This window comes from Asterias rubens, chromosome 8, assembly GCF_902459465.1.
Source record: "Asterias rubens chromosome 8, eAstRub1.3, whole genome shotgun sequence".
Taxonomy (NCBI): Eukaryota; Metazoa; Echinodermata; class Asteroidea; order Forcipulatida; family Asteriidae; genus Asterias; species Asterias rubens.
The window spans coordinates 5,157,931-5,183,289 of NC_047069.1; the positions used below are offsets into that span (position 1 = coordinate 5,157,931).

The following is a 25,359-nucleotide window of genomic DNA, read 5'->3' on the forward strand; positions in this document are numbered from 1 at the left end:
CCTGCCTTTTTTTGTTTAAGGGGGGAAACTGGGCCCGAAGGAACGTGTGAAATGAAATGAATAATGTACTGTGATATAATCCTTTCACAGTTGAGTTAAACATGACTGACTGTTAAGGACAAATACATGTAATTGACAGTTACGTTTCCCTTCATCAAGTGTATTAACCCTTTCGAGACCATTCATTTCTGTATAGTTATCACAAAACGGTTATCACAAAAGTTTTGTGTTTAGAAATTGTGAGCATACTGTACATTGATAATTTCATATCCGGACATGACCTTTAATTTGACCCAATTTAGGTCAAACCTTCAAGATATTTGTGGGCTGCTATGGTCATTTTGGTACAAGCTGTTTGTCGTTGCTATGGCCTTCCAAGGATAAATATAGTAACAGCTTCCTGCACTTTTCTAGTTAATTGCTCAATGGGGGTACAACCCTAGCCTTGACTCTAATATAACCAAAATTTAACTTATTAAATTTTGAAATTTTAAAGGCGCTTAACACTACTGGCAATTACTCAAAATAGTTGTTAGCATAAAAACTTACTTGGTAACGTGCAATGGAGAGCTGTTGATAGTATAATTTAGCAGACAGGGCTCCTCTTAGACAAAAAGTACCAAAGCCCTTTATTAAGAGAGCCAGGCACCACACGGACCAGCCACTTTAGCACCAGACCAATGGATGCGCTGAGCCTCTGTCACCATCAAGTACATCGTTAGAGTGGAGTGGGTCTACTTAGTTATTTAATGCATTTGTTGGGTTACACCAAGTGAGAATACTGGTCTTTGACAATTACCAATAGTGTTCAGTGCCTTTAAAGGAACTATCAGAAAGCAGGATTTCTACCATACATTGTGAAAGGATTGAGAACATGAGAAACAGAGAAAGAATATATCAATAAATTTGTACCTGGATTGCTCTCGTTCAGCCTCTTGAGTTGCTGGATGCGAGATCGTACCCCTGGCTTACGGAAGATGCCCACCGCATCGTTGGATGTACGACGGAGGTACCTCATAGCGTAAAGGATTGTCTGGGGGAGCGGTAGACCCGTCTGTTGTAACACCTGGAGGAGGGGCACGCCAAAGACGTTACGGTCCTTGTAGTCCGGGCTCTTAATGCGCTTCATGAAACGGGGCATCATCCTACATGGAAAGAAGGAAAATATAATGTTAAAACAAACAGAAAAGCGTGCAATTATCAAGAACTATTTTTAACAGTTTGTAATTCTCATTTTTACTTACAAAACTCGTGATAAGATTTGAAACATTGCATGGTGTAGGTATAACTAAGAGAGGTTTGCAATAACACCATGTGAATATCTCTTTTGAGTAGTGTTGGTTCTGAAAAGAACCGGTGGTTAACAACTCAATGCTTCGATCAATATGCTATGGCTTGGATTTTGTTTTTACAAATTATTCTTACCAGCTCCACCCACTGCGGTGTGTGATAGAATGCCTCTCCATCAGTGAGGTGAGCTTAAGCAGAGAGAGTTTCCGCAGGATCATCAACTGGCTGACGGACAGACTGGAGATCTGAAACGGCCTGAAATGACAAAGAGAAAAAAACTTGCTTGATCAATTGGCTGGAAATAGCTATATATCATTTTTTTTGAATAGCTATAAAAATGCACAGCTAAAACCTCATAGCAATAACCTCAGAGCTTAAACCTCAACGTCATAGTCCAAACCTCATATTCATAGTCAAAACCTCATATTCATAGTCAAAACCTCACAGCCGAAACCTCAAAGCTGAAACATCAAAGCTAAAACCCCATAGCCGCCACCTCATAAAACCTTGTTGCTAAAACTTCATTGCTAAAACCTCGTAGCTAATCAACCAGGGCCGTATTTCATAAAGCCTGTAAGCACAAAATTTTGCTTAGCATGAAATTTTTATCGTGAAAAAAAAAACAGGATTACCAACCAAGTTTCCATTTGTTGCATATTGCTTGTTTCTAGTATTCAGCTGTTGCTTGCTTATCTTGAAAATCACGTGAAAATTTGGTTGGTAATCCTGGTTTAATCAAGGAAGAAATTTCATGCTGAGCCAAATTTTGTGCTTACAGGCTTTATGAAATTGGGCTAAAACCTCATTGATAAAACAGCACCTGCATAGTTTGAAGAGCTGAACTGGTTTAGTTATAAATTTAGTAAGGTCCCACAAGTGCACAGAGTATCGTGTTCTGAATGTATGGCTTCAATACTACGGTTTAATAACCTTGTACTGATCCTGATCAGTACACTAGGCTCTGAAGTCAACAACAGTGTGCCAACAAAGGTCTGAATAGGACATATATGCATGGGAAATATTATGAACTTGTTCTGGTTATCATGGGACCAGCCCAAGAAAACACCAACCAATAGATGATTACACTAAACTCTATGTACACTACGGATTTGTGTCAGTCCCACGACATGAGTTCAATAGCCGAAAAAAGGTTATACATAATAAAAAAATACACGAAGGCCCTTGGAGTACCTAGGCTGGATATGTCAAAATGTGGGGTTTATTTGCTTGACATACAAACTGAAAGAAAAGATGTGGGTATGGGGAATAGCTGCTAAGTGGCAAACCATAACAAGAAACGACTGTCCGAAACATTCTCAGGTGTGCCTCTGTTATCTTTGAGAAGCTTAAGAAGAATTTTTATAGTTTAAAAGTTCATATTTTACAGCTCGGAGTGCAGTGCAGCGCTAGCTTTCAGCAGAAATAAAAGGCATTATTAACCGTTGAAATCTTGCTTGTATATTTGAGTCCCTGGAGCCGTGAGTCAGGCCAAAAATACTTGAAAGTTTTACAACCACACCATAAACAAATCCCTGCTGGACCCATCTTTAGAGGCAAAGTATATTGTTGGTTTTTGTAACGGTATATAAAAAAAAACGCTTGCAAAAAAAATTCATTTCAAAAGGAAGTCGTGCTTTTTGGCCATCGCAGAAAATCTGGAGGAGTTGTGTCCACGCAGGATATAAGAGGAAATGGAATACACAATCTGAGAATGTTTTAAGAAGATAGGTTTCTCAGATTATAGTGATTTTTATAAAACCCTCTCTCTAAGACATTGAAACCCTCTCTCTAAAACAACATTCCTTTGCAGGGAATTTTGTCTCATAACGCTATACATTTTCAACAGCTGCAGTGCTTCTTCCCAAGTTAAATTGTTATGGTCGTTAATTTTTGAGTAATTACCAAAAGGTTCACCCCTCCCTTTAAAGTCAGGATGCTTGATTACATGAACCTTTGAACTCATCCGGAACTGTTAATAGATCCAGAGGGAACTGTAAGTAGTAACCGGGAGCTAAACATAGCATATATCATCTATTTTCAATCTATCTCAAGGCATCCCTAGTACTGTTCTAATACTCATTTTGCTCTATATAGAAATGAACCTTTAGAATGTCAAAACACTAGAAATAAATCAATTTATATCTAAACAGAAAACAGTCCTCCTCTGTATTTTGAAAGGAAATGACCGTCACAAATATTTGTTCAGTGTCTTTAAAGACAGTGGACACTATTGGTAATTGTCAGAGACCAGTCTTCTCACTTGGTGTAATGTATCTAAAGATATGCTTAAAATAACAAAACTGTGAAAATTTGAGCTCAATTGTTCATCGAAGTTGCGAGATATGAATGAAATAAAAAACACTCTTGTCACACGAAGTTGTGTGCATTCAGATGCTTGATTTCAAATTCTTAACTTGAGATCTCGAAATCAAATTCGTGGAAAATTACTTCTTTCACGAAAACTACTTCACTTCAGAGGAAGCCATTTCCCACAATGTTTTATAATATCAACCTCTCCCCATTACTTGTTACCAAGTATAGTTTTATGCTGATAATTATTTTGAGTAATTACCAATAGTGTCCACTGCCTCTAAGTAGGAAGAATACCATTCCTGCTTAGGGAAACAATATTTGCTTAGCTTAAGTAAATCTCACCTTGAATTGAGGCTTGGCCTGTGGGACTTCTGAAAGCTGTGCCATCTGATCCTAGGTCTCTTTCCACTGTGATGGAAAAAAAATGAAATTAGAATTTGAGATGTGAGAAATATCAAAAACGAGAAGGCGAAGTGAGGGAGAATGGAACAATGAATTCTTTAAGAGCTGCAACACAAAAGAGATCACTTTGATTTTCAATCACTACAATTAATATTGCGCCTAAGAATAGAAAATTAATTTGTGTATCAATGTGGACAATGTTAGAATGGAAACAAGTCCTTATCCATAAAGTGAAAACTTGATTCTTTCGAAAGAAAAACCCAACATATAAATTAATTTTGTTTTAACCAGAAATGAGTTCAGGTATAGTTTAGATGGTTTTTGATTAAGTTCTTGACAATCTAAACATGGGTAAACTTAAGTAGGATTTGAAACTTTGCATGGTGGAAATACGATATGGAAAGGTTTGCTGTAACACCATGTCATGACTATCTCTAATGAGTTGGGGTGGTTCTGAAAAGAACCGTTGGTTTCAACTCGACGTTTCGATCAGTATGCTCTTATCGTCTTCCCGAGAAAGCTGTAAATGGGTAAATTTGTACGATGCATCCCTCAGAAGAATGTTCTCTGTATAAAAAACAACATCTGTACTTAATATCATCATGATTGGCCACATTCCCAGTAAACATTACACAAATGCCCATCAGTATGGATGAGTCATATATTTAATGTCACTAAACAAAACCTGAGCCATTTATTAGCTATCTGACATTATAGCTCAGTCCTAAATTGATGTCTCCAGCATGTGTCGGGTCCGACGGGTCCAAATGCCAGGGTGTGTTTTATAAATTACAATGACTGAAATAGAGAGTGATATTAAACGGAATAGCGTCAGAGCCATCATCGAGCCCTCTCTGCTCTCGGTGCATGGTGAACCGAGCCAGTACTGGATTAGATATGTTACCATCAAATGTGGGGAAAGAGAGCAAATCAATGAGTGATATTTAGCGTCTGCCCATGCAGGAATTTTGATGGCCCAAGCTGACAAATTTTTGGGCAAGTTCATGTAGGCTGGGTTCATTCAGATGAATGACCATTCACTTCAATTAGATGAATGACCATTCACTTCAATTAGATGAATGACCATTCACTTCAATTAGATGAATGACCATTCACTTCAATTAGATTAGACAACAATAAAAAAGTGGAGAGCTTGATATATTTGTATAATTTAATTATCAGAATTTTTTTAAGTAAGCGTTAATTTTGCGCGGGAGATAATATAAAGAATAAAGGATATAATCCCCCCCCCCCACAAAAAAAACCCAAAACAAAACAAAAAACCCAAAAACAAACAAACATATAAACAGGCAGATAACTGTTGTCCAGTAAGCTTTGGTTTCTTCATGATTTTTTTTTCAGAATGGGAGAACCAAAGGACGACTCCATGGTGCGAATGACAAACTAGGACAGTTTGATGACACAAAGAAAAAATAAAAGTTGTTGATCTAATATGTTATCACTCCATTTCAACGAAAACAAAGAATGACGCAAAGTTCTGGAACGACTGAAGCCCGCTGATTTTCATTTCTCCAGACAAAGAGAAACGTGCGTAGGGAAGAGAGCTATTGTCATATTATTTTATTTGTGGCCGAGTAATAAAGAGTCACTGTCACGATCAAGGCCAGTACATGATGAGTCAGTGAGCAGCTGATTGATTTTCCAGAAGTCAATTTACATGAATTTACATACAGGAGGGAGCTACTTTGACACACTTAAGAAATCAGTATGCAAATTCAATTAAAATGTGCATTTCAGGGAATATGTTAACACTTTGATCACAGTAAGTAAATTTACATACAGGAGAGAGCTATCTTGACACATTAAGAAATCGGTGTGCAAATTCAATTAAATGTGCATTTCATGGAATATGTTGAAGTTTTGAATACATCTACGAAGGCTTAAGAGACAACCATGATCAATTCTTCTTGAGGGGTTTAAATCCTAGATAAATTACAGTTTAATTTTATCAACTTTAGCTTAATCTATTTCCTGTCCAGGGCCACATACATAAAAAGTACAACTCAATCTTTCCTTTCATAACTACAAAAACCATGGACCTGCATACCGATTCAAAAAATTCTACACATACTAATTTTAACCCCATGGCCACAAAAAAAGCAACCCCTCTTTAGACAAATTCCATCAAAGGGTTTCAGTTCTTGCATGAGCAAATTGCATAAATAGAAGTGCACGAAAAGAAATCGACAATCCGCTCTAGCTGCCCATCTGAAAAGGACAAAAAAACTGACCCTAAACCGCACAAAAAAATCTCATTACAATCTCATTTCATGGTTGCATAAAGATAGGATTAATAGCCCGTGATGTATGTACCTGCTCCACCCCTCGGGCCATAGTTTCACCTGTCTACATGTAAACAGGATTTCAAAAACAAGATGAACTCAATAAAGTTGATCGACGATTCTCAGAAAAAAAAATTTCACAGAGACTTCATCCGCATTCGGGGAGGCCTAACATTTGCGTTTTAATTGAGGGGAAATGCTATTTCTGTGATTATTGTCATTTGGATGTAATTTCCACACTAGATCCAGTGGCTTTGTATACAGATGGTCAACATCCTGTACTGTACTGCGAAATTTCACAGCCGACTCTACTAAGAAGTTACCTGGACTATTGCCAGGTGCATAATTGAAGGATTAAGAAAGCTATGAGCTACCTCCATCCATAAGCTGATTATTCATGGTCTCTCATCAATAATTTACATTTTGACTCGGATAAACATCAAAGGAATACAATATTTTGCGAAAGGAATTATTGCTATTGGTGAGCCATGGAGGTAGAATAACAGTATTGTCAAGATACCACAAGATTATTTCCACTAAAAAAAAACGTTTGTTGTTGTACATTCACAGTGACTGGAGTAAACGTTTCGGAGAAAATCCAGACCCTAGGAAATCTGTTTGTTTACCTCTTCCTTCACAGTTCAAGAAAAACCTCACACATCCCAGTGATGCTATTGCAGTTCAAACGAGCCTTTCGGCATTAGATCTTTCACAGAACTGTACACATCCGACACTTTTCTGACTTTATTTGTGTAGATTTTCTTGTCCATTATCGGGGATTTTCCAGACCACTTTCGGAGCAGTCAATGACCAACGTTGTATTGTTGGAAGGAAAAGGGGATTCACTGACCCCTCATGATATGACTCACTATATGATAAGGGGACACCCACATTGATGTAACATTGTAGCCCTATGTGGTAATAATGACCACCACACTGACCAGTGACCACTAATTATGGACAGTCACTGGGCTACCCCCAACAATATCCTCAAGTATCAAGAGTGACACATCAAACTGACTAATACAACCATCATGAAGAGTACTCAGAAATGAACAAAGAAGAACAGTAACGATAACAATCAGACAGCATAGAGGAACACTGACTGGTATTCATGTAACAAAAGACAACAAGTTGCATTATTCTCCTGTGACTTCCGTTTGGGGTCTTTCTTAAAACAATATTATACCAAAGGTTATTGATAAAAGAAGTCACAAATGTCTGTCTGACTCAACCACCATACCCCTGGCAAGCGCCAAAGCTGTGTTTTAATATATATTTAAAAAGGAGTCACAAATGCTCTACTCTGTCCGAATCACACTCACTCACACTAACCCCTGGCAAGCACGAGCGCGTGTATGTGGAATAAACAAAAGGAATAATGCAATTAAGACGAAGCTTGAAGTGACAGGTCATCAAGGGATTTGATTGATGAGGCTCAGTATTCCAAGCTACAATCGAGTTAATAAATTAGTTCCATTCAACATCGCAATGTCTCTCTTTAAGTAATATAGACGTATGAGTCACTGATCATGCAATTTATATATATAAACAGATCATGTACAATTCTCAAATCGAATAGATTTAATTAAACTAGATTGGGTTTTTTTAATGTCAGATTCAGGAAAAACTTAAAGACAGTGGACACTGTTGGTAATTTTCAAAGACTACTCTTCACAGTTGGTGTTTCTCAACATATGCATAAAATAACAAAGCTGTGAATTTTGTTTAGCTCAATCGGTCGCCAAAGTTGCAAGATAATAATAAAAGAAAAAAACACCCTTGTCACACGAAGTTGTGTGCTTTCAGATGCTTGATTTCAAGACCGGAAATTCTAAATCTGAGGTCTCTATACCAAATTCATGGAAAATTACTTCTTTCTCAGAAACTAAATTGTACGTTACTTCAGAGGGAGCCGTTTCTCACAATGTTTTATTCTATCAACTTCTCCCCATTACTCGTAATCAAGAAAGGTTTTATGCTAATAATTATTTTGAGTAAATACCAATAGTGTCCACTGCCTTTAAGATATAATGAGGTTTTTCTGCTAATAAGTCAAATGAACAACACAAGACCACCGAACTTGGTCATCGTGATTTAATGACCCACCACTAACAAAAGTACAGGTCCAGTATTTATTTCAAGCCCTCATACACGAGTAAACTTTGTTGTAAATGCTACATTACAAATGAACCAGCAGGCCTGATACTTCACAAAGGCAATGAAGGCGATTGCCTCTGTGTCCCCTGGCCTCGGTGCCCTTGAAATGCTCCAGTACAAATTTGCAATTTCATCATAGGGTGCCCTTTACCAAGAAGAACATGCCTTGGTGCCCTTGCCCTTTCAAAAACGAAGCACACAGCCCTGGAACCAGCCTTGTTTTCAGCATAATTTTATAATGCTACCAGAGAAGAGGGTCTGTGTGTATACAACAGTCTAGTCCCTATACTTTTTTAAGAGAGAACAAAAACCCACTTGATTATCCACCCCCCCCCCCCCTTCCTGTTGATTGGTTTCCCTCCTTTGCTATTCACAGAAAAGTCACATAATACTAGCTGCATATAAACAACCACAAGGGTATTTCCTGTGGTTTGGTTCCTCTCTGCTTTGGAACACACAGAAATCAACTGAGAAAGCACAGCATGTAAAGCACATGGTCCAGCATGACTGTGCTGTGGAATTATGTAACTATGACTGGTGACTAATAAAGGCTGTTGGTAAACAAAGTGATTGTTCCACCTTCGCACAGGAGTGGTGGGGGTGGAGGCGTCTATTTCTGGAAGTCACTAACCCTGTCATGGCCTGTGATTTTTCTTTCTGTTTCACCCGCACAAATGCATCACAGGAAGCAGATACTGAATAGTCTATTTTCTGTACCGATTTTGCTTTTATCAACCATTTGGTTTTGGTCGCGAAATCGTCTAAATAGTCAAAGCTATTTTAACAGGTCAAAAGTGACCAAAAAGTGATGATGTTTTGACCGAAAAGGTATTTATGAATGGAAATCAAAGTGTGTTGAATCGGTTTAAAACTAGTGGTTTAAACCCGCCGAGGCCTGGTTCTTTATAATTTACCTCTACTTCGTCCCGGTAAAATTATCCAGAACCAGGCCTCGTTGGGATTAAACCACTAGTTGAAAACCTCTTCACCACACATTGATTCCCTTATTTAACCAACAAACCAACCAGTCTTTACAGACTGATGAAAATTCTTTCTTCTTGGAACTAAATAAAATATGAGAAGAAGATAACTCTTTCGAAGTTGAAAGTGCATTCTACAGTCAATATTATGAACAAGCGTGAACGTTAAGCTCTGAGATCACATTTCACACCACAAATACATAGCCAGTATTTATATTCTAGTATGACTGACTGATTACTTGGTTATCAATCCTTACAAACAGAAACAGTGCCGTCAATTTCAAGACCAATAATTCAATAATGAACTTAGGATGCCGGGCTAAGTGGTCAGTCATACAGGGAATGGTATTCAGACACCGGTGTTCAGCGCTAACGTCTTGCGGTTATTATCACATGCCAATGCGTGGTATCCTGGCTCCATGGTAACTATGATGGAACGCCCAGTCAGACAGAGAGAGAGAGGTGTCTTGAATAAGGTGCCTCTTTTTTTCATCCAATAACATGGCCGAGTGATTATAACATAAGAATTATTTGTCCAAATACATTTAAAGGCACCGTGGACGCCTTTGGTATTTGTCAAAGACCAGTATAATCACTTGGTGTATCTCAACATATGCATAAAATAACAAATCTCTGAAAATTTGAATTAAATTGGTCGTCGAAGTTGCAAGAGATGAAAAAAAAACACCCTTGTTGAACAAATTTGTGTGCCTTCAGGTACCTAAAAAAAGGCTTCAGGTAGGTCTTAAGTATTTTAATATTTGAGTGAGAAATTACCTCTTTCTCAAAACCTACATTACTTCAGAGGGAGCCGTTTCTCACAATGTTTTATACTATCAACAGCTCTCCATTGCTCGTTACAAAGTAAGTTTTTCTGCTTACAGTTATTTAAGATTACCAATGGTGTCAAGTGCCTTTAAACTAAATACCAATATGTTCTTTATTGTTTGAGTTTGCTCCCTACTTTCAGTTTTGTGTGTGGCCCAACATCAGACATTTAGGTAAATTCCGGCGAAGGCCAACGACCCTGTTTTATTTGTCACACAGTCAGTGATTTACTGCATCAGTACCTACAACCAACAGACTTTGTAGTAGGCACTTCCATTAGGCTGGCAAAGGGAGCATCATGATAGCATGGAGATTTAATGCGTGGGATGAGAGAAGAAGCCAAGGATGCTGACCAGGTTACGCTATGGTCACTGACCCTACGACCAGAACCCAATTTCATAGAGCCGCTTTAAAGCAGAAAATGTTGTCTAACAAATTTCTGCCAAGCACATATGAGCAGGACACCAGTCACAAATCTTACATGTGACATGGTAGTTTGGCTGGTAACCATATTCTTGTAAGCATAATGTTGTTGTGCTTAGCTTATTTTTGTGCTTAAAGGCACTGGACACCTTTGGTCGTCAAAGTTGCGAGAGAATAATAGAAGAAGCAAACACCCTTGCCGCACAAGTTGTGTGCTTTCAGACGCTTGAATTCGAGACCTCAGCGGAGGTCTCGAATTCAATTCAAATTATTTAGTGAGAAATTACTTGTACTTCAAAGGGAGCCGTTTCTCACAATGTTTTATACTTTCAACAGCTCTCCATTGCTCCTTTCCAAGTAAGTTTTTATGCTAACAATTATTTTGAGTAATTACCACGAGTGTCCAGTGCATTTGAGCAGTTCTATAAATTTGGCTCAGGTTACGTTATGGTCACTGACCCTACGACCAGACGAACCCCAATCCCAAGATCATAAATATCTTCATATCAGAATATATATACACCATGACTTAACAACGAGTATCAGCTTTCAGAGTGTACTCCTTGAATCCTTTCTGCACACAGGAGTCCATTCCCAAACCCATGGTAAGAAACCCCCAGTCGTTGCTGTTTGGGGAGTGGATTATGAAACCTGGATATACTATTGTGTGGCCAATGTGTACATAGCATCCCTGATACTAGCAACATTGCCAAAACAAACCAAAAGCCTGTTCTAAGAAAAGGTTGTGCACTCTCTCAGTCAGGGAGATAAGTGTACACAACTGCTCTTTTTTTAAGTCATTCACTGAGGCTCAAGAAACATGAGCAAGGGTCAAGTAGTCCCCATTGACGTCATTGGTTTCCTGCAGACGCTGAATTTTGTAATATCAGTCGCCCTGGGGAGGGAGGGCAAACCAAATACAGCAAGCAAGACAATTAAAACCGAGGCCTTATAAATATGAACCTGTACTAATTAATCTAAATTTAACGCAGATAACATTAAACTGGACTTTCAAACCATACTAAGAGCTAATAATAGAACGACACACAAACAGGAGGACACACACGCACTCCCTTTCCTCAGGGCCCATTTTCATGGTTAGGCACAAAAAGTGGCTTAGCACAATCAAATTATGCTCACCAGAATATGGTAACCAGCCAATTAGCCATTTCTCATGTACAATCTGAGACTAGTATCCTGCTAAGCTCTACCAGAAAAGTGTTAAGCAATATTTTCTACTGAAGCAGCTCTATGAAATAAGACCCTGTAATAATAATAGAACAAGGCGCAGACCAAGACAGGAGTCACATATACATCATCATCATCCGTCGTTCATGAAATCATAACCTTCTCTTTGAAACCCACAACATCACATCAAAACTGCATGTACTCAAACTGTATACACATTTAGTGTTAAATTTGCATCGGGGATAAAGTATATTAATTGTTGGTACTTTTGTATCTAAATTGCTACTAAAAAGTTGTTTCAATGCTAGTTCAATTAATTTATTGTCGTAAAGCGCATCAAGACTTTTGTGTGCTGTGCTGTAATCCCACCTGAGTAATATTCCTGGGGTTTTTTTCACAGAGTTTGGGAAAGTACACATTGCTGAAACACATTGGTGTTGCTGTATATAAAATACTACTTTGTTATTATTTATTAGTTTGATTATTATCTTCACAATGCACTCAACCGCCTCTCCACTGTTCATTCTTACCTGTTCGGTCTTGTCAGTGAGTTACCAACCCCAGAGTCTCGTCGCTCCCTCATTGTAGCAGCCGTGTTTGACGCATCTAGACTATCATTAGGGGATCCTGTCGCATCAGCTTCACTGGCCACGGTAGAGTCCTGACTGGCGGACAGGGTGCTAATCCCAAGATCCTTCTGGGGGTCGGAGTGGGGCAGCTGGGGGGAGGGAAGGGGCGAGGGTAGCGGGGAAGCAAATGTCGACGAGACGGGAGAACAGAGTGGTGATGACACTTGTGATGAAACTGACGACACACTACCTTCATCTGAGAAAAAAAGAAAACAATGAAGACATGAATTTCAAATGAGTGGATTAATTAATGGTGCAGTGTCCTGCTAAGCTTATTTGAAGGATTTGGATACTTTTTGTAACACAAAACACAACATCCACAGATTTACATTAAACTTATACCGTTTGAAGATAATGATAGTAGAAAGCGTACCTTAAAATATTAGTTGATGAGGTGCTGTACTTTTTGAAAAATGAGTAAAACAATGTCTTAAAAAGAATGTTTTTTACATGCTAAAATAATTTTCGTCTCATGATCACTGAGACAAACATTATTTTCATGCCATTGTTTTACTCATTTCTCAAAAATTACAGCACCTCAGCAAGTAAAATTTTCAGGGAAGCTTTCTACTATCATTATCTTCAAACGGTTATAAGTTTAGTGTAAATCTGTAGACATTGTGTTTTTTGTCCTAGAAAAAGTACATAGACCCTTTAAGAACCAATCACATTTGGAAAACAAATGTTTTCTTGGAACCTCACAGGTACCCTTCCTGTTGGCTTTGAAAAGTTCATCAGCGATGCAGTAATTGGGGATGGAATAAACATGTCAATGAACTTCTTGTATAAGAGAAGGCATTCCACAACTTAAACAAAAAAACATGTACGTCAGGAAATACCCGAAATGAGTGGTTTCAAAAGTTAATTCTACAGTACCTAATGACAATCGGAACTCACAACAGATAATACTAACCGCAGATCCTGTAGTAATCCCCCTGATTGTCACCGTGCTTTACGAAATATACTATTTAAAAAGTACATATGTGAAAGTGCTCTTTGTCGAGCCTTGCTCAATCTGCTCTACCAACGCCAATTGGCATTGAGACTGGGTGCCAAGAAACTGAAGGTCGAATGAATGCTGACAATGTCAATTTCATTAGCCTGACCAGAGCAATAGTAATATCTGTGATAACCATCAACAGGGCATTACTCTGAGCTGAGACAAATAACCTTGGGGGAACTCTGACATTTCACCTAGTCCCAATTTTATAAACTGCTATAATTCATGATTGAAAGTGGGCCTAAATCATTAGTTTCTAAACTTGTTTAGAAGTGCATGTCCTTTTTTCTAGTTCGTACTGCTATTTATTTCACATTACAACCCTACAAACATGTATCTCCAGTTCATTGAAAGACCAAGATTCAGATTCAATGTAGGCCTACATTATAAATGTCTAAACTTGTGTAGGAGTCTGTCCATTTTCTGGTTTTGAAAGACAATTTAATTCACAGTGTAACCCCACAACTGTACATACTGTACAAAACAGGAATATTGACTGGCTCTACAATCGCCTCTACATACACAAGCTTAGAAATTAATGACGTAGGCCTACATTAAATCTTCGAGGGTTCCTGGATGATACATTTGACAGGAAAACAAAAATAACCAAACAAGGAAAACTGTGGTAAGTCAAATGAATGATACCAACAAACAATTCCCCCACTCCCACCTACACTCCCCCCCCAAAAAATAATAACGACCTACAATGAACTTTTTAAGTATGAGTAAAGGCAGAAAGTGAGCTTTTATGAGCTTAATCCGACACAACTTCTTTTGTAAGCTTTGTATCCATGCGCAATCAGTCATTTTTCAGTGTCATAACCTCACAGGCGATGCCGATACAGTAATTCATAAGCATCAGACCTGATTGTTCCCAACAGCTTATTTCTCTTATCTTGTTTTAAAAACTTTTTTAGGGGATCTGAGCATTGCCATGAGCAAGGTTTTTCTTTTCCTTTTGATAAACTTTGGCATGGGAAATAAAATAAAATTTAAAAGCCGGCTGAATTTCATGACAGCCTTTCAAAACTGATGGCGAGGGTCGTTGTACAGCGTATCATTTATGCTGAGGGGCCGCTCACAGAAAATGAAATGTTGCATAAATAATCCAATGAAGAAAGAAATCATACAATAACCTCCCAGTAGAGTCAAGGTTGAACAGTGGATTCATTTACCAACCCAGAAGGGAGAATTAATTAGCCTGGATATTGTCTTACCAGAAGGGTATCTGTGAATAATCATTGTATCAGTCACCGATTCAATTGTCTGATAAGTTATTATGGGTTTGTTTGAGCGTATAAATTCTCTACAAGTTTAATCAGTCAGGGTTTGGATAAGTTTTCAAAAGTCAAGGCGAGGTGGGAATAACAAAACAAATCTTTAGTTTCCAAAAGTCAAGGCGAGGTGGGAATAACAAAAAAAATCTTTAAAAACATAATATATTTTTGTGTAATAGACCGGGTCAAGGTTGATGGAGCTAGCAGAGTTTAAACCCCGTAATTGTTTTCTGCCTTTTATCAAAATGTTTAAGGTTTGTTTCAAAACATAATTTGTCAACAATAGCCTTGCAAATACTGTATGTTTAAAAACCACTTCTTTTCGCAAGCGTCGATCTTAAAGGGGCTGTGTGTAATACCTTTTTGTAGATAAAATTTTGGCCATGACATGAATCCCCACTCACTGTAAATGAAGATTATGTATATAACCTGTACAATTTACCTGTAGAAGTTTCACCCTCATTAGTAGTGAAAATCGCAGAATAATGTTTTTAGCCGAGTCCATGTAACAGGTTACTTCTAAAATATTTTTTATGTGAAATTGTTTTACTCATTTCCCCAAATACTACAGCACCTCAGCAAGGAATATTTTAAGGGAAGTTTTCCACCATCATTTTTTTCAACTGAGTAAGTTTAAGTTTAACCTCAAGTTCTAAATCTGAGGTCTTGAAATCAAATTCGTGAAAACTACTTCTTTCTCGAAAACTATGTCACTTCAGAGAGAGCCGTTTCTCACAATGTCTTATACTATCAACCTCTCCCCATTACTCGTTACCAAGTAAGGTTTTATGCTAATAATTATTTTGAGTATTTACCATTAGTGTCCACTGCCTTTAATGATTGGAGTACTGGAATAATGAGTTTGATTTCTGGCCCTGCCAACTCTCATATCAACCCCTCGTAATTTCTGAGTATTGGGTGTTCAAGAGTTTTGGGTGTTCAATTTAATCCAAGGGTACAAGCTGCCTGTGTGTTTCATGTCACTGTTTCAAGACCTACAAGGAAGTACATGCTGTCTGACCTGATACAAGGACAACATAAGCAGGAAACCATCAATCTTTACATCTTGGAGAACAAAATCACTTTAGAGACCATTCTAATGAAGTTTGTGGTATTAACTATTCAGGCTAGGTATTTACAGATTCAACTTCACTTTTTAGATCGTGTCTAAAGGAAAAAAAAAAAAAACCTGCACAAGACAGTAACAAATGAATGAAAACAGGCCAGGGCCCTGAGTTTCATAAACACATCAAGCAGAGAATACTGCTTAGCAAATTTCTTTGCTGAGCAAAATTTAGTGGTGCACCAGTTGCAGCAATGTAAACCTTATGGCTTTTTAGCTGGTAACCAGTTTCTCTTAAGCAGGATGTTTATGTGCTTAGCATGTTTGTATGCTTACAGGCTTTATGAAATTGGGTCCTGGACATACACAGAAGCCAAGGCCTCTGTTGCTCCAAGTCTTGGCCTTGATGTACTTCAGGAGTTCCCCATAGAATTCAAGAGTTCCCAATGGAAGTGCCCCTTGTGAAATGAAATGACATTGCCCTCTCAAAGATGAAATTCCAAGCATGCGAAAGGTTTTGAAACGTACCTTTGCGGAGGTTCTCCTGCATCTCATGAAGACTCTGGTTGATCCCATTCAGCAGAGATTCCAACTCGGTGTTGATCCCATCCAATTCTGGGTCAGCCGCCTCAAACCTCGTAACGCTCTGGACCTGCATGCTGCAGGGCCGCGTGTCCGGCAGGCTGTTGCTGCGAGTCCTCTTGCGAAGCATGGGTACTGTCGAGTGATCCTCGTCCAAGGTTTTCTCGGCGACGAGAAGTTTTGTAATACTCGATAGAATATCCTGCTTCTCTGATTCAAACTGATTCTTTGAGATGGCCTGACTACTTCGCTGTGTTGGGGAAAGCGGATCGCATTGGGTCGAAGTCGACGGACGAGCCTGGCCTGCTGTGGTTTGATCCGATGGGGCGTCGCCAATGTTTTTCAGGTTGTAGATCTGTCGCAGGAACTCGCATTCCGCAACTGCTATCTGGGCATCGGAGACGCGCTCACAGCTGGAATGCAATGTTCTGGGGACATTTCCTAAGACGCTGCTGTTCCACGGAGATGTCATCTTGACACTCTGGGGTGACAGCAACTCTTCGCTGGAGCTCCACGGAGCCATTTTGTCTTGGCAAGATTGGCACTGGCAGTCAGAGGTACCGCTACAACTCAACTTCCTCTCCACTGTTCCCGGAGAGGATGCGGGTGAAATGTCCATCTCTAAAGATCTGTTGGGACTGAGTTTGAACACCCCTCTGCCCTCATCATTGTTATTCCTCACATCCGATAGAGTCAGTTTGCTGGTGAGAATGTTCATGTGAGCCTCCTCCAGTTGTCTGTAGAACTCCCTGTCGATTTTCCTGCTCACCATCGGAGAGCTCGGTTCCGAAAATACTCGCCCCTTTCGTTTCTCAGAGTTGTTCTTTTCGCCTGTTTGCGCCCTCCTCCGCATAGCGGGAGGAGTGAGCGGTGTAAACCGAGGGGCCCCAGGTGACGCGGATTTCGACCTCCTGGCCTGATCCAAGTCAATGCAGTTGAAGAGTTCAATTTTGTCTTTCAGAGTTCCTTGCTCGACGTTTGCTATCGGATCGCTAATCACAATTGGTTCCCTGTGGTCCTTTCCCTTTTTACTGCCGCGCAGGCTACCTCCGCGCTTCAGCTTCAAACTGTCCAACCTCTTCAGGAAGTTCTTGGCTCCTTTCATGCGATCTTTGGAGACCTGTTGTTGTTGTACTACCTCCTCAGATGCTTTCCCCTTGCCCATGATCGGCGAGGAGATCTCAATGATCGCATTGCGGGGGCTCTCCTCATCATCTCCAGGCATCAACATGATCGGGGAGGATGGCGGAGTTCTATGAGTTGGACTTAAGCTGCGGTTTCCTGTAAACGCCGAGCAAGTGATCTCAGCTGAGCCTTTGCGCTTAATGCTATATGTCTTATGGATTACAGCGGGGCTGTCAAAGCTGCTTGCGCTGGTGTATCCCTCGTTGTCGGTTGTCACCAGACTATCCCGACTGCTGCTATTCAGCCTTGTGGCTGGGGCATGCGTGAGGGTAGGGGAACCCTCGGCAGAGTTTGATCCTAAGGTATCAGGCGAATGAGGGGCTAGTTCTTCGTTGGTCATACGGCGAGACCACCTCCGACTGCTGCGAGTGTATTTCCACTTGTTACTGATTGCACATTGGTCCTCTTCATCTGATTCATCACCCTGGATTGAGCAAAAACACACACCAAAACCACAAATTAATAAGAAGAATAATTTAAGCCTAACCACCATCCAGTGGCTGTATCAGGAAACAGCGCCACCAACCTGTTGGTGCCTCGTTCTGAGGATGCCTAGTGATCAAAAAACGAAATTTACGCAAGTATTGGCTGTGTTTGTAGAAAATTTGTTGGATTAAATAATGTAAGCATTTATATAATAGCGTTCTTGCACAGATAACGTACCACAAGGCTTTACTACAATAACATTTTAAAGGCAATCAACCATTAACAATACAAACAAAGAATGAAATAAATAGCCCTAGTAAGCAAAATAATTCTGGAAAAATGAGTTTGAAGGGATTTTTTTAAATTAGAAAGTGAAATAGCATGACGTACTTGATAAGGAAGAATGTTCCAAAGGTTTGGAGCAGCTGCATAAAAACCTTTTGCAGATGAAGTTTGGTCTGGTTTTAGGTTTAGTGAGAATCCTTGTATCTGAGCTGGAGCGGAGTGTGCGATTTGGCTGATAAGGATTAATAAGGCTCAGTAAGGTAAGAGGGAGCAGTTTCATTCCAACATTTATAGGTGGTGGTTAACAGATTGAAGATGATACATTCATGAATAGGAAGCAAGTGAAGTTTAAAACACCTACAATCAAACCAAACTTGTTTTCTGTTTCAACACAATAGGCCTATGAGCAATTCTTTTGTTATCGGCAAATCTGGACTTTGAAAATTATCTAAAAACTAATGATGCATACATGAATCAGGCTTTGTCAGCATACGTGTCACATTAAAGTCAAATACAGTAACTCTAACAGCATGCTTACACACGTGTATTGAAGATTAAAAACAATGTTACTGACTTTGGAATATTAAGCCAACCACAGATAAAAACAACTTTTATCGGCTAAAACCCCGCTGACGAAAAGTTCACCGAGGATAAAACAGCCCTAGGTACAAGTTGTGCATGACAGAGTACCTTCCAACCACAAAGTTGACAAAAGAGATAGTTGGGGTATCAAAAGCATTGTATGCCCAGATACCGAAATGGTAAACATACAGACCTGGAGTACCACTATCAATTTATGAACTGTCCCGGGTCGTTTCATAATGGGCACAACACAAGTTCTTGTGTTAAGATTTTTTTATGGCCAATATAGTTTCATGTGCGTCTCACTGGTTTCATGAATATTCAACAGCGAACTGAAAAACAAAGTTGTGGGTTTCAACAGGCAAGCTTAACAACAAAGTTATTGACTGAAAGTTAGAGCTTCAGCTTGAAAGGGGATGCTTTAACAAAGTTTAAACCCATGCTTGAATTATGATAACACAGAATCAACTAGTCTAATTAATAATAGAGTGTATGCTTTTTTTTTGAAAGGGCAAGGGCACCACGGTATTTGTTTTCTCCTTGTACCCTATGAGAAAATTGACCAAGTACCCTATAGATGAGGCAATTGTTAATTTCTACTGGAACATTTCAAGGGCATGGAGGCATTGACCAGGGGGCATGGAGGCGGTCGCCTTTGTTGCCTCCATGAAGTATCAGGCCTGTTATTAAAATGTAAATGGAGATATAGACTAGAACAGGAGCTAGAAAATGCCCCTTCAATGCAATGAGTCCCGAATTGCATTACAAAAAAAATACTGAATAAACGAGCTGCAGATGCCATTTGAAGCCAGTTATTAGCTAACCTGCGGACTCTTTGTTTATACCAGAGACCATCAGAGACAGCTAAATATTTATACAAAAGGCTGATTACCCCCCCCCCCCACACACACACACACACCAAAAGTATGAGAAATGTCCTAAGATTACAAACCAATGTATCTTCGTGAAGATGCAGATGGAGAAGGTATTTCTAGTGATAACAAATAAATGGTCATCACATTCTTTCCCACTGCTCAGCAAAACCAAAACAATGAGCTGTTGAAGGTCAAATGATCTCACTACTAATAAGTCTTTTGGTAGTTTTGTTTCATATTACTAACTCGTATATCTTTCATTCAATTAGGGTCGAAGTTGTAGAGGGAGTAAAATGCATTCTATACAGTAGTACTTATTAATGACGCCCACGTTTGTCAGTTTTAATATATTCAAGGGGTAAAACATGCCTGAACAAAAAGAAAACTTGGTTCATCCTTATTCATTACTGCAGTAAACAGTATGAGGGATCCTCCTCCATGTAACGTTTCATAAACAATAATATAAAATACTCAACATCTTATCGTTTATTTATTGCTTATAGTATTTGCAGGAACGCCAATTTAGCACCCACCGATAAAACACTTCTCATAAAAACATTTATGACAGGCTAAAATTATCCACCTGAGGCCACGAGAAATATAGGACAGTAGGGCATGGGTTATGAATGGGGGTGGTATAGAAGCTAGATGGGGAAGCCCTTAGGAACTTCCTGTGTGATGTGTGGTTGATGCGAGTCATTCAGACCAGGGGGTATTGACAAAAGTGGTGTTTGGAGAACGGCCCACAAAGTTGCTGTTCTTTCAATCGACCACCGACCCTCTTGATTCACCTAATTCTACTTTATATACTTGTGGCTTGTGGGAAAGGCATTGATGAATTTAACATGTTTGCTGGAAAGCTGGAAGTCTTTTAACAGTGATAAAACCTGACAATAACATTTTGAGTCATCCTAATTTACATTTAAACCGAAAAAAAAAACACACACACAAACCCCCAAAACAATACAACATAACTTCATTAACAAAACTATAGGTAGGTCTACTTCGCTCTTGAAGCACAGCAATTTCCCTTTGGTAAGGGGCACTTCGATGAGGAAAATGTGAATTTGTATTGGAACTTTGAAAAGGGCACCACAGCCAAAGCACAGGGCACCATGGCAATTGCTGTGGGTGCTGTGGGTTATTTGGAGGCCTGAATACATACACACAAAATGTGTGGGATTAGAAAACGTGTGGGGCATTGCATTTGTACCAAGGGTCCTTGTAATAAAGTGCACAGCAGGTCTTTGCAAGGCAAACTCAAGTAGGAGGCCCAGCATTTGCTCACCTCGGCATTCCACTGCATGCAAATTGTACCCAACATACAAATAAATACACACAAGGGGAGACATCTGATAGACTTCTTATCGACAATGGTGAATTAATGAGAAGTCTTGAAGTGGTGTATGCATTATGCATGATATACAGTGGTTTGAGGCAGACACGTAGGCTGTTACAGTGCACTCCTTGTGTGGTATGCCCGTTAACGGCAAAACCCTAATATAATTTTGTATTTAACGCCGGGCGATATGATAAGTGGAAGCCTTCACTTTGGGTTCTCAACAAGTACTCTGGTGAGGCGAACCATAGGGGGTAGTGTTCCCTCTGGTTAGATCATATGGACACCATCATACAAATGATTACCATGGATAATAGGGAGTGTTTGAGTCCTGCCGATGGAACAGCATGGTGTGCAGTTCACCAGGGTCAAAAATCATATTTGTCTTCAGGGGGGAAATAAATCAGAACTGGGATGTGAATGGCTTTAACAGGGTTTCGATGTTCAAATACTGAGAAGTTATTCTCTACTGTACATGTACTCCAGGGAATTTTGTATAGCAAATTCATTGGACTGGACTTGTTTTGTGCTAATATTGAGTTAGCAAATGACGATTATTATATTTTTAGTAGCAACTGATACTTTTTGTGTAGCATTTTGATTTGCTCTGCAAGGGAATTTGTCCGCTGGAATATTGATGTTCAAATAATGAGAACTCCTTCATTAATCTATACCTGTACTGATTTAATGCTAGTGATGATTTAGTTTTTAATGTTATTTTCTGGAGACTACAGATTCAGCGAGTATTAGAGGCAGTTATGTCATTGTTTATTAAATAAGGACATGTCACTTTCTGCGGTGTACATTTTTGGATGGTTTTGCTGTGTGTGGAAACTGCTGTGGTTTTCATTCGTTATCATTTTTTAACATTTTTATGGAGGGTAATATTCAATTGAGTTGTTTTTGTATGGGCGGTGTATCTATATATATTTTTTAACCGCGACTGCGATCTGTTTTCTATTCAGTGTTAATGATCCGTCGACTTTTAACGCCCAATTAAATGTGTATTTCAAACAACCCGACAAACAATCCCTTCAAAGGTTCCACTTGTGTTCTATTCCGTTCAGGTACCCTCTTCAATAACAAAAGCCCCCGCGATTATTTCATACAGTAATGGGCCAGTAATGGATTGGACTTTCTATTATCAATCCGTGGAGTGTAGAGGATAAGGACAGAAGGGCGTGTGGTGCCAGACTTGATGTCTCTCTAGTCACGTGGACCGATACCGATGTCTGACACATAACACAATGTCTCCAAAGTCTGTGTTTGTACATGTTTGTTTTTGAATCTTTCTTTTGTAACGATGGCATTTTGCATATTTTTAATTTTTTTTAAATGTTTTGTGTTGTGCATGGAGGCTCCTGCATTATGCGCCGTAAAAATATCTCGTATTATCATTGTTATGTTTGTTCATTCCTGCAACAACAATTTTAAGAAGCTTTGTATTTTTTGCTTGGATTTACTATTGTTAGCCTGGGTGTCACAACTTCACAAGATTTCACTGTTTCTTTACTGTTATATTTTACCGGTAATATTGTATTTGGTACTTTTTGTTTAAACCTTGGCCGAATTAATAATAACAATAGTAGTAGGAGTAACTATGTAATAAGGCACCTTTCGTTTCAATTGCAAGAGCTTTTTAGAAAAGTGTAAACAAATTTGTATCAACAACTTGATGCTACAGAATAAATTATTATTGGAATAAACAAACAGAACAAACAAATTGCGATGCATTGACACTGATCTTTGCCACTCAGAAAATTTACCACTGCAGTAATCGAACAAGCGTATAATTTTTGTTTTGATCAAGCACATACAATGTACTGCAACCATACCAAAGGTAAACCATAGAGCAAGACCAAGACAAGCGAGTATAAAGAAAGATGCCAACAAAACAATAACAAGCTGATGTTTGTTGACTTGTAAACTTTAGAAACCTTGAAAACGATGTAAGACACTTCAAATATGTTGAATTCTAGTGACTACTACAGGAAAGAAGAAGGCGTGCAGTTTCACTTTCTGAAAGGAAGTTGTTCTGAAACTGATTGCATCCGGATGGTTTCAGTAATCCAAAACCAGCGTATAATATTCCACTCCATTGTTTTCATCAATGAAACATAAATAAATGGCAATACAAATCAATTTTTACACACAGCTGAATGATTTCAGCCACCAAACATTCAAGTGTGATAGCAATTAGTCAATACAACATAATAAAGTATTGATTAACAATATATATAATAAAAAAAATTGAACTTACAGATCTGTGGAGAGGAGCTTCAATCTTCATACTTGCACATTTGTTGAGAATATGAAGTCTCCTGTGTGGACAATGACATATAAATCCAAAGAATAGTTATATGGTTTCAGCATAGGTCCTTGGCAATATGGTTTCAAGAAGTGCCTTGCCTACATCAAGCAATGCTGACTACTACGTCAAATCAAAGTACATACTCACCGAAAGGGCTACTACAACACACTGTCCCTTGTGGTACACACATCCCACACAGTACCGTACTCAACCCTTCTTCCCAGTGGTTGTGATTATGCAAATGTGTCCTTGCATAAGCCCCGCCTTCCTGCTGACATCTTGGCAGCGGATTGGTCGGTTCTGCCAATCACCTACTGAGTTTATTTGCCTCTGGGATAAAATCACAATAAACTGGCCAGGGCTTGAAGATCATGCTGGTAAGATTACAGTGGGGATACTGTATTTAGTGGCAACATGCACATGAGACCCTTGTACATTAATGGTAGAGGGGAACCAACCAGCAAGAATGAGCAATATACAACAATGTACATAATACAGATTTCCTGTTTTTTCCTGCTCATTAGTCTGGGGCCAATTTCATAGAGCTGCCTAAGCAAAGAATTTGCTTAAGCATGAAAATAGCTCGCTTATTTTTCACATGTTACTGGCAAAAATTTCATGCCATATACATTGCTTGTAACTGGTATTTAGCTGTTGTTTACTTAGCATAAAAATTGAGTGGAGTGTTGGCCAGTAATCTGAATTTACTAAGCAAAGATTTTTTTGCTTAAGCAAAATTTTTGTGCTTAAGCAGCTCTATGAAATTGGGCCCAGGTCTAAGCATGGAGGGTCTAAGCATGATCCCTTTAAGGGTTTTGATACCTTTAGTAGATCAAGTTTTTGGCCATGACATGAATCCTACTCATTGTAATTGATGATGTACAGTATATTTAACTGTAGAAGTCTCAGCTTCATTGACATTAGTCGTCACGCTTTTGAGAAAAGAAGTGAACATCACAAAGCAATGTTTTCATGAGAGTCGTGTAAATGCTTAAGTAGAGGCTAAAATAATTTTCGTCAGACGTGGAATTGTTTTCCATGGTTTTACTTCCTTCTCAAAAACTACAGCCCCTCAGCAAGTATAGGGCCTACATTTTAAGGGAAGCTTTCTACCATGGAGGTAGAATCCATCAATATCTTTAAACTGTGTAGTTCATCTTTGGGTGTTTGTGTTTTGTGTGGTACCAAAAAAAAAACTAACCCTTTAAAGGATTTCCTATAATGATCAGATAATGGTTTAACCACCACTGGAAGGACGTCCTTCATCTAGGGGTATATATTGACCACCAATGGGGATGTACATGTTCATATTATTAAATGGTCTGTGTCAACTGCAAGCACAGGCTGGTTAAAATTAGTGCTGTCCTCCACCAAGAAATCGTTGATATGCTGACAAAGACTCAACTGGACCATGGAGGATTCCCTCTCCCATGACTGGATGCAACTTGTAAACATTTATGGGGTCCTGATCTACAATAAGTAGAAATTCATCTACTTTTGCATCCCTTTCATTTCATAGATTATTCCATAAGTTTTAATACATTGTTATAATAACAGATATTTAAAAATATTCCTGTAGATGGATTTGTTGATACTAACAGACACAAGGCCCAATCTAATATGGCTGCTAACCATAGCATGAAGCTAAGCACAACAAAATATTCTTAGCAGATTAAGGTTGCCTGTCTCAGGCATCTGAAAGCACACAATTCCACGCAACAAAGGTGTTTGTTTCTGTTCAATTATTTGAGGTTTTTTTTTGTTCAGTTTTTTTTCTTTTGAATTTTGTCATCCCTTTTCAGTATTGTTTATATTAAAATATTTTGTTGTTGTTGTTTTTAACTCCACTTAGTAATTTCCAAAGTGCTTATTCATGTTGAAATAAATGTTTCTGAAAAAAAAGGAGGAAAAAAAGAAA

General features: G+C 38.9%; 1 protein-coding gene across 2 annotated transcripts in view; it reads right to left on the reverse strand.

The window, feature by feature from the left end:
* LOC117293455 (rho GTPase-activating protein 7-like) overlaps window positions 1-25,359 on the reverse strand; it is a 57,672-nt gene that overhangs the window by 11,099 nt on the left and 21,214 nt on the right. Inside the window, exons 4-9 of one of the 2 annotated variants that reach the window (XM_033775794.1) lie at window positions 23,391-23,451; window positions 16,385-18,047; window positions 12,418-12,712; window positions 3,946-4,011; window positions 1,426-1,545; window positions 913-1,145 (exon numbers count right to left, since the gene is read on the reverse strand). In XM_033775794.1, coding sequence (XP_033631685.1) covers window positions 913-1,145; window positions 1,426-1,545; window positions 3,946-4,011; window positions 12,418-12,712; window positions 16,385-18,047; window positions 23,391-23,451 — 2,438 coding nt within the window. The remainder of the gene's footprint in view (window positions 1-912; window positions 1,146-1,425; window positions 1,546-3,945; window positions 4,012-12,417; window positions 12,713-16,384; window positions 18,048-23,390; window positions 23,452-25,359) is intronic. The other variant, XM_033775795.1, reaches the window with a different exon arrangement.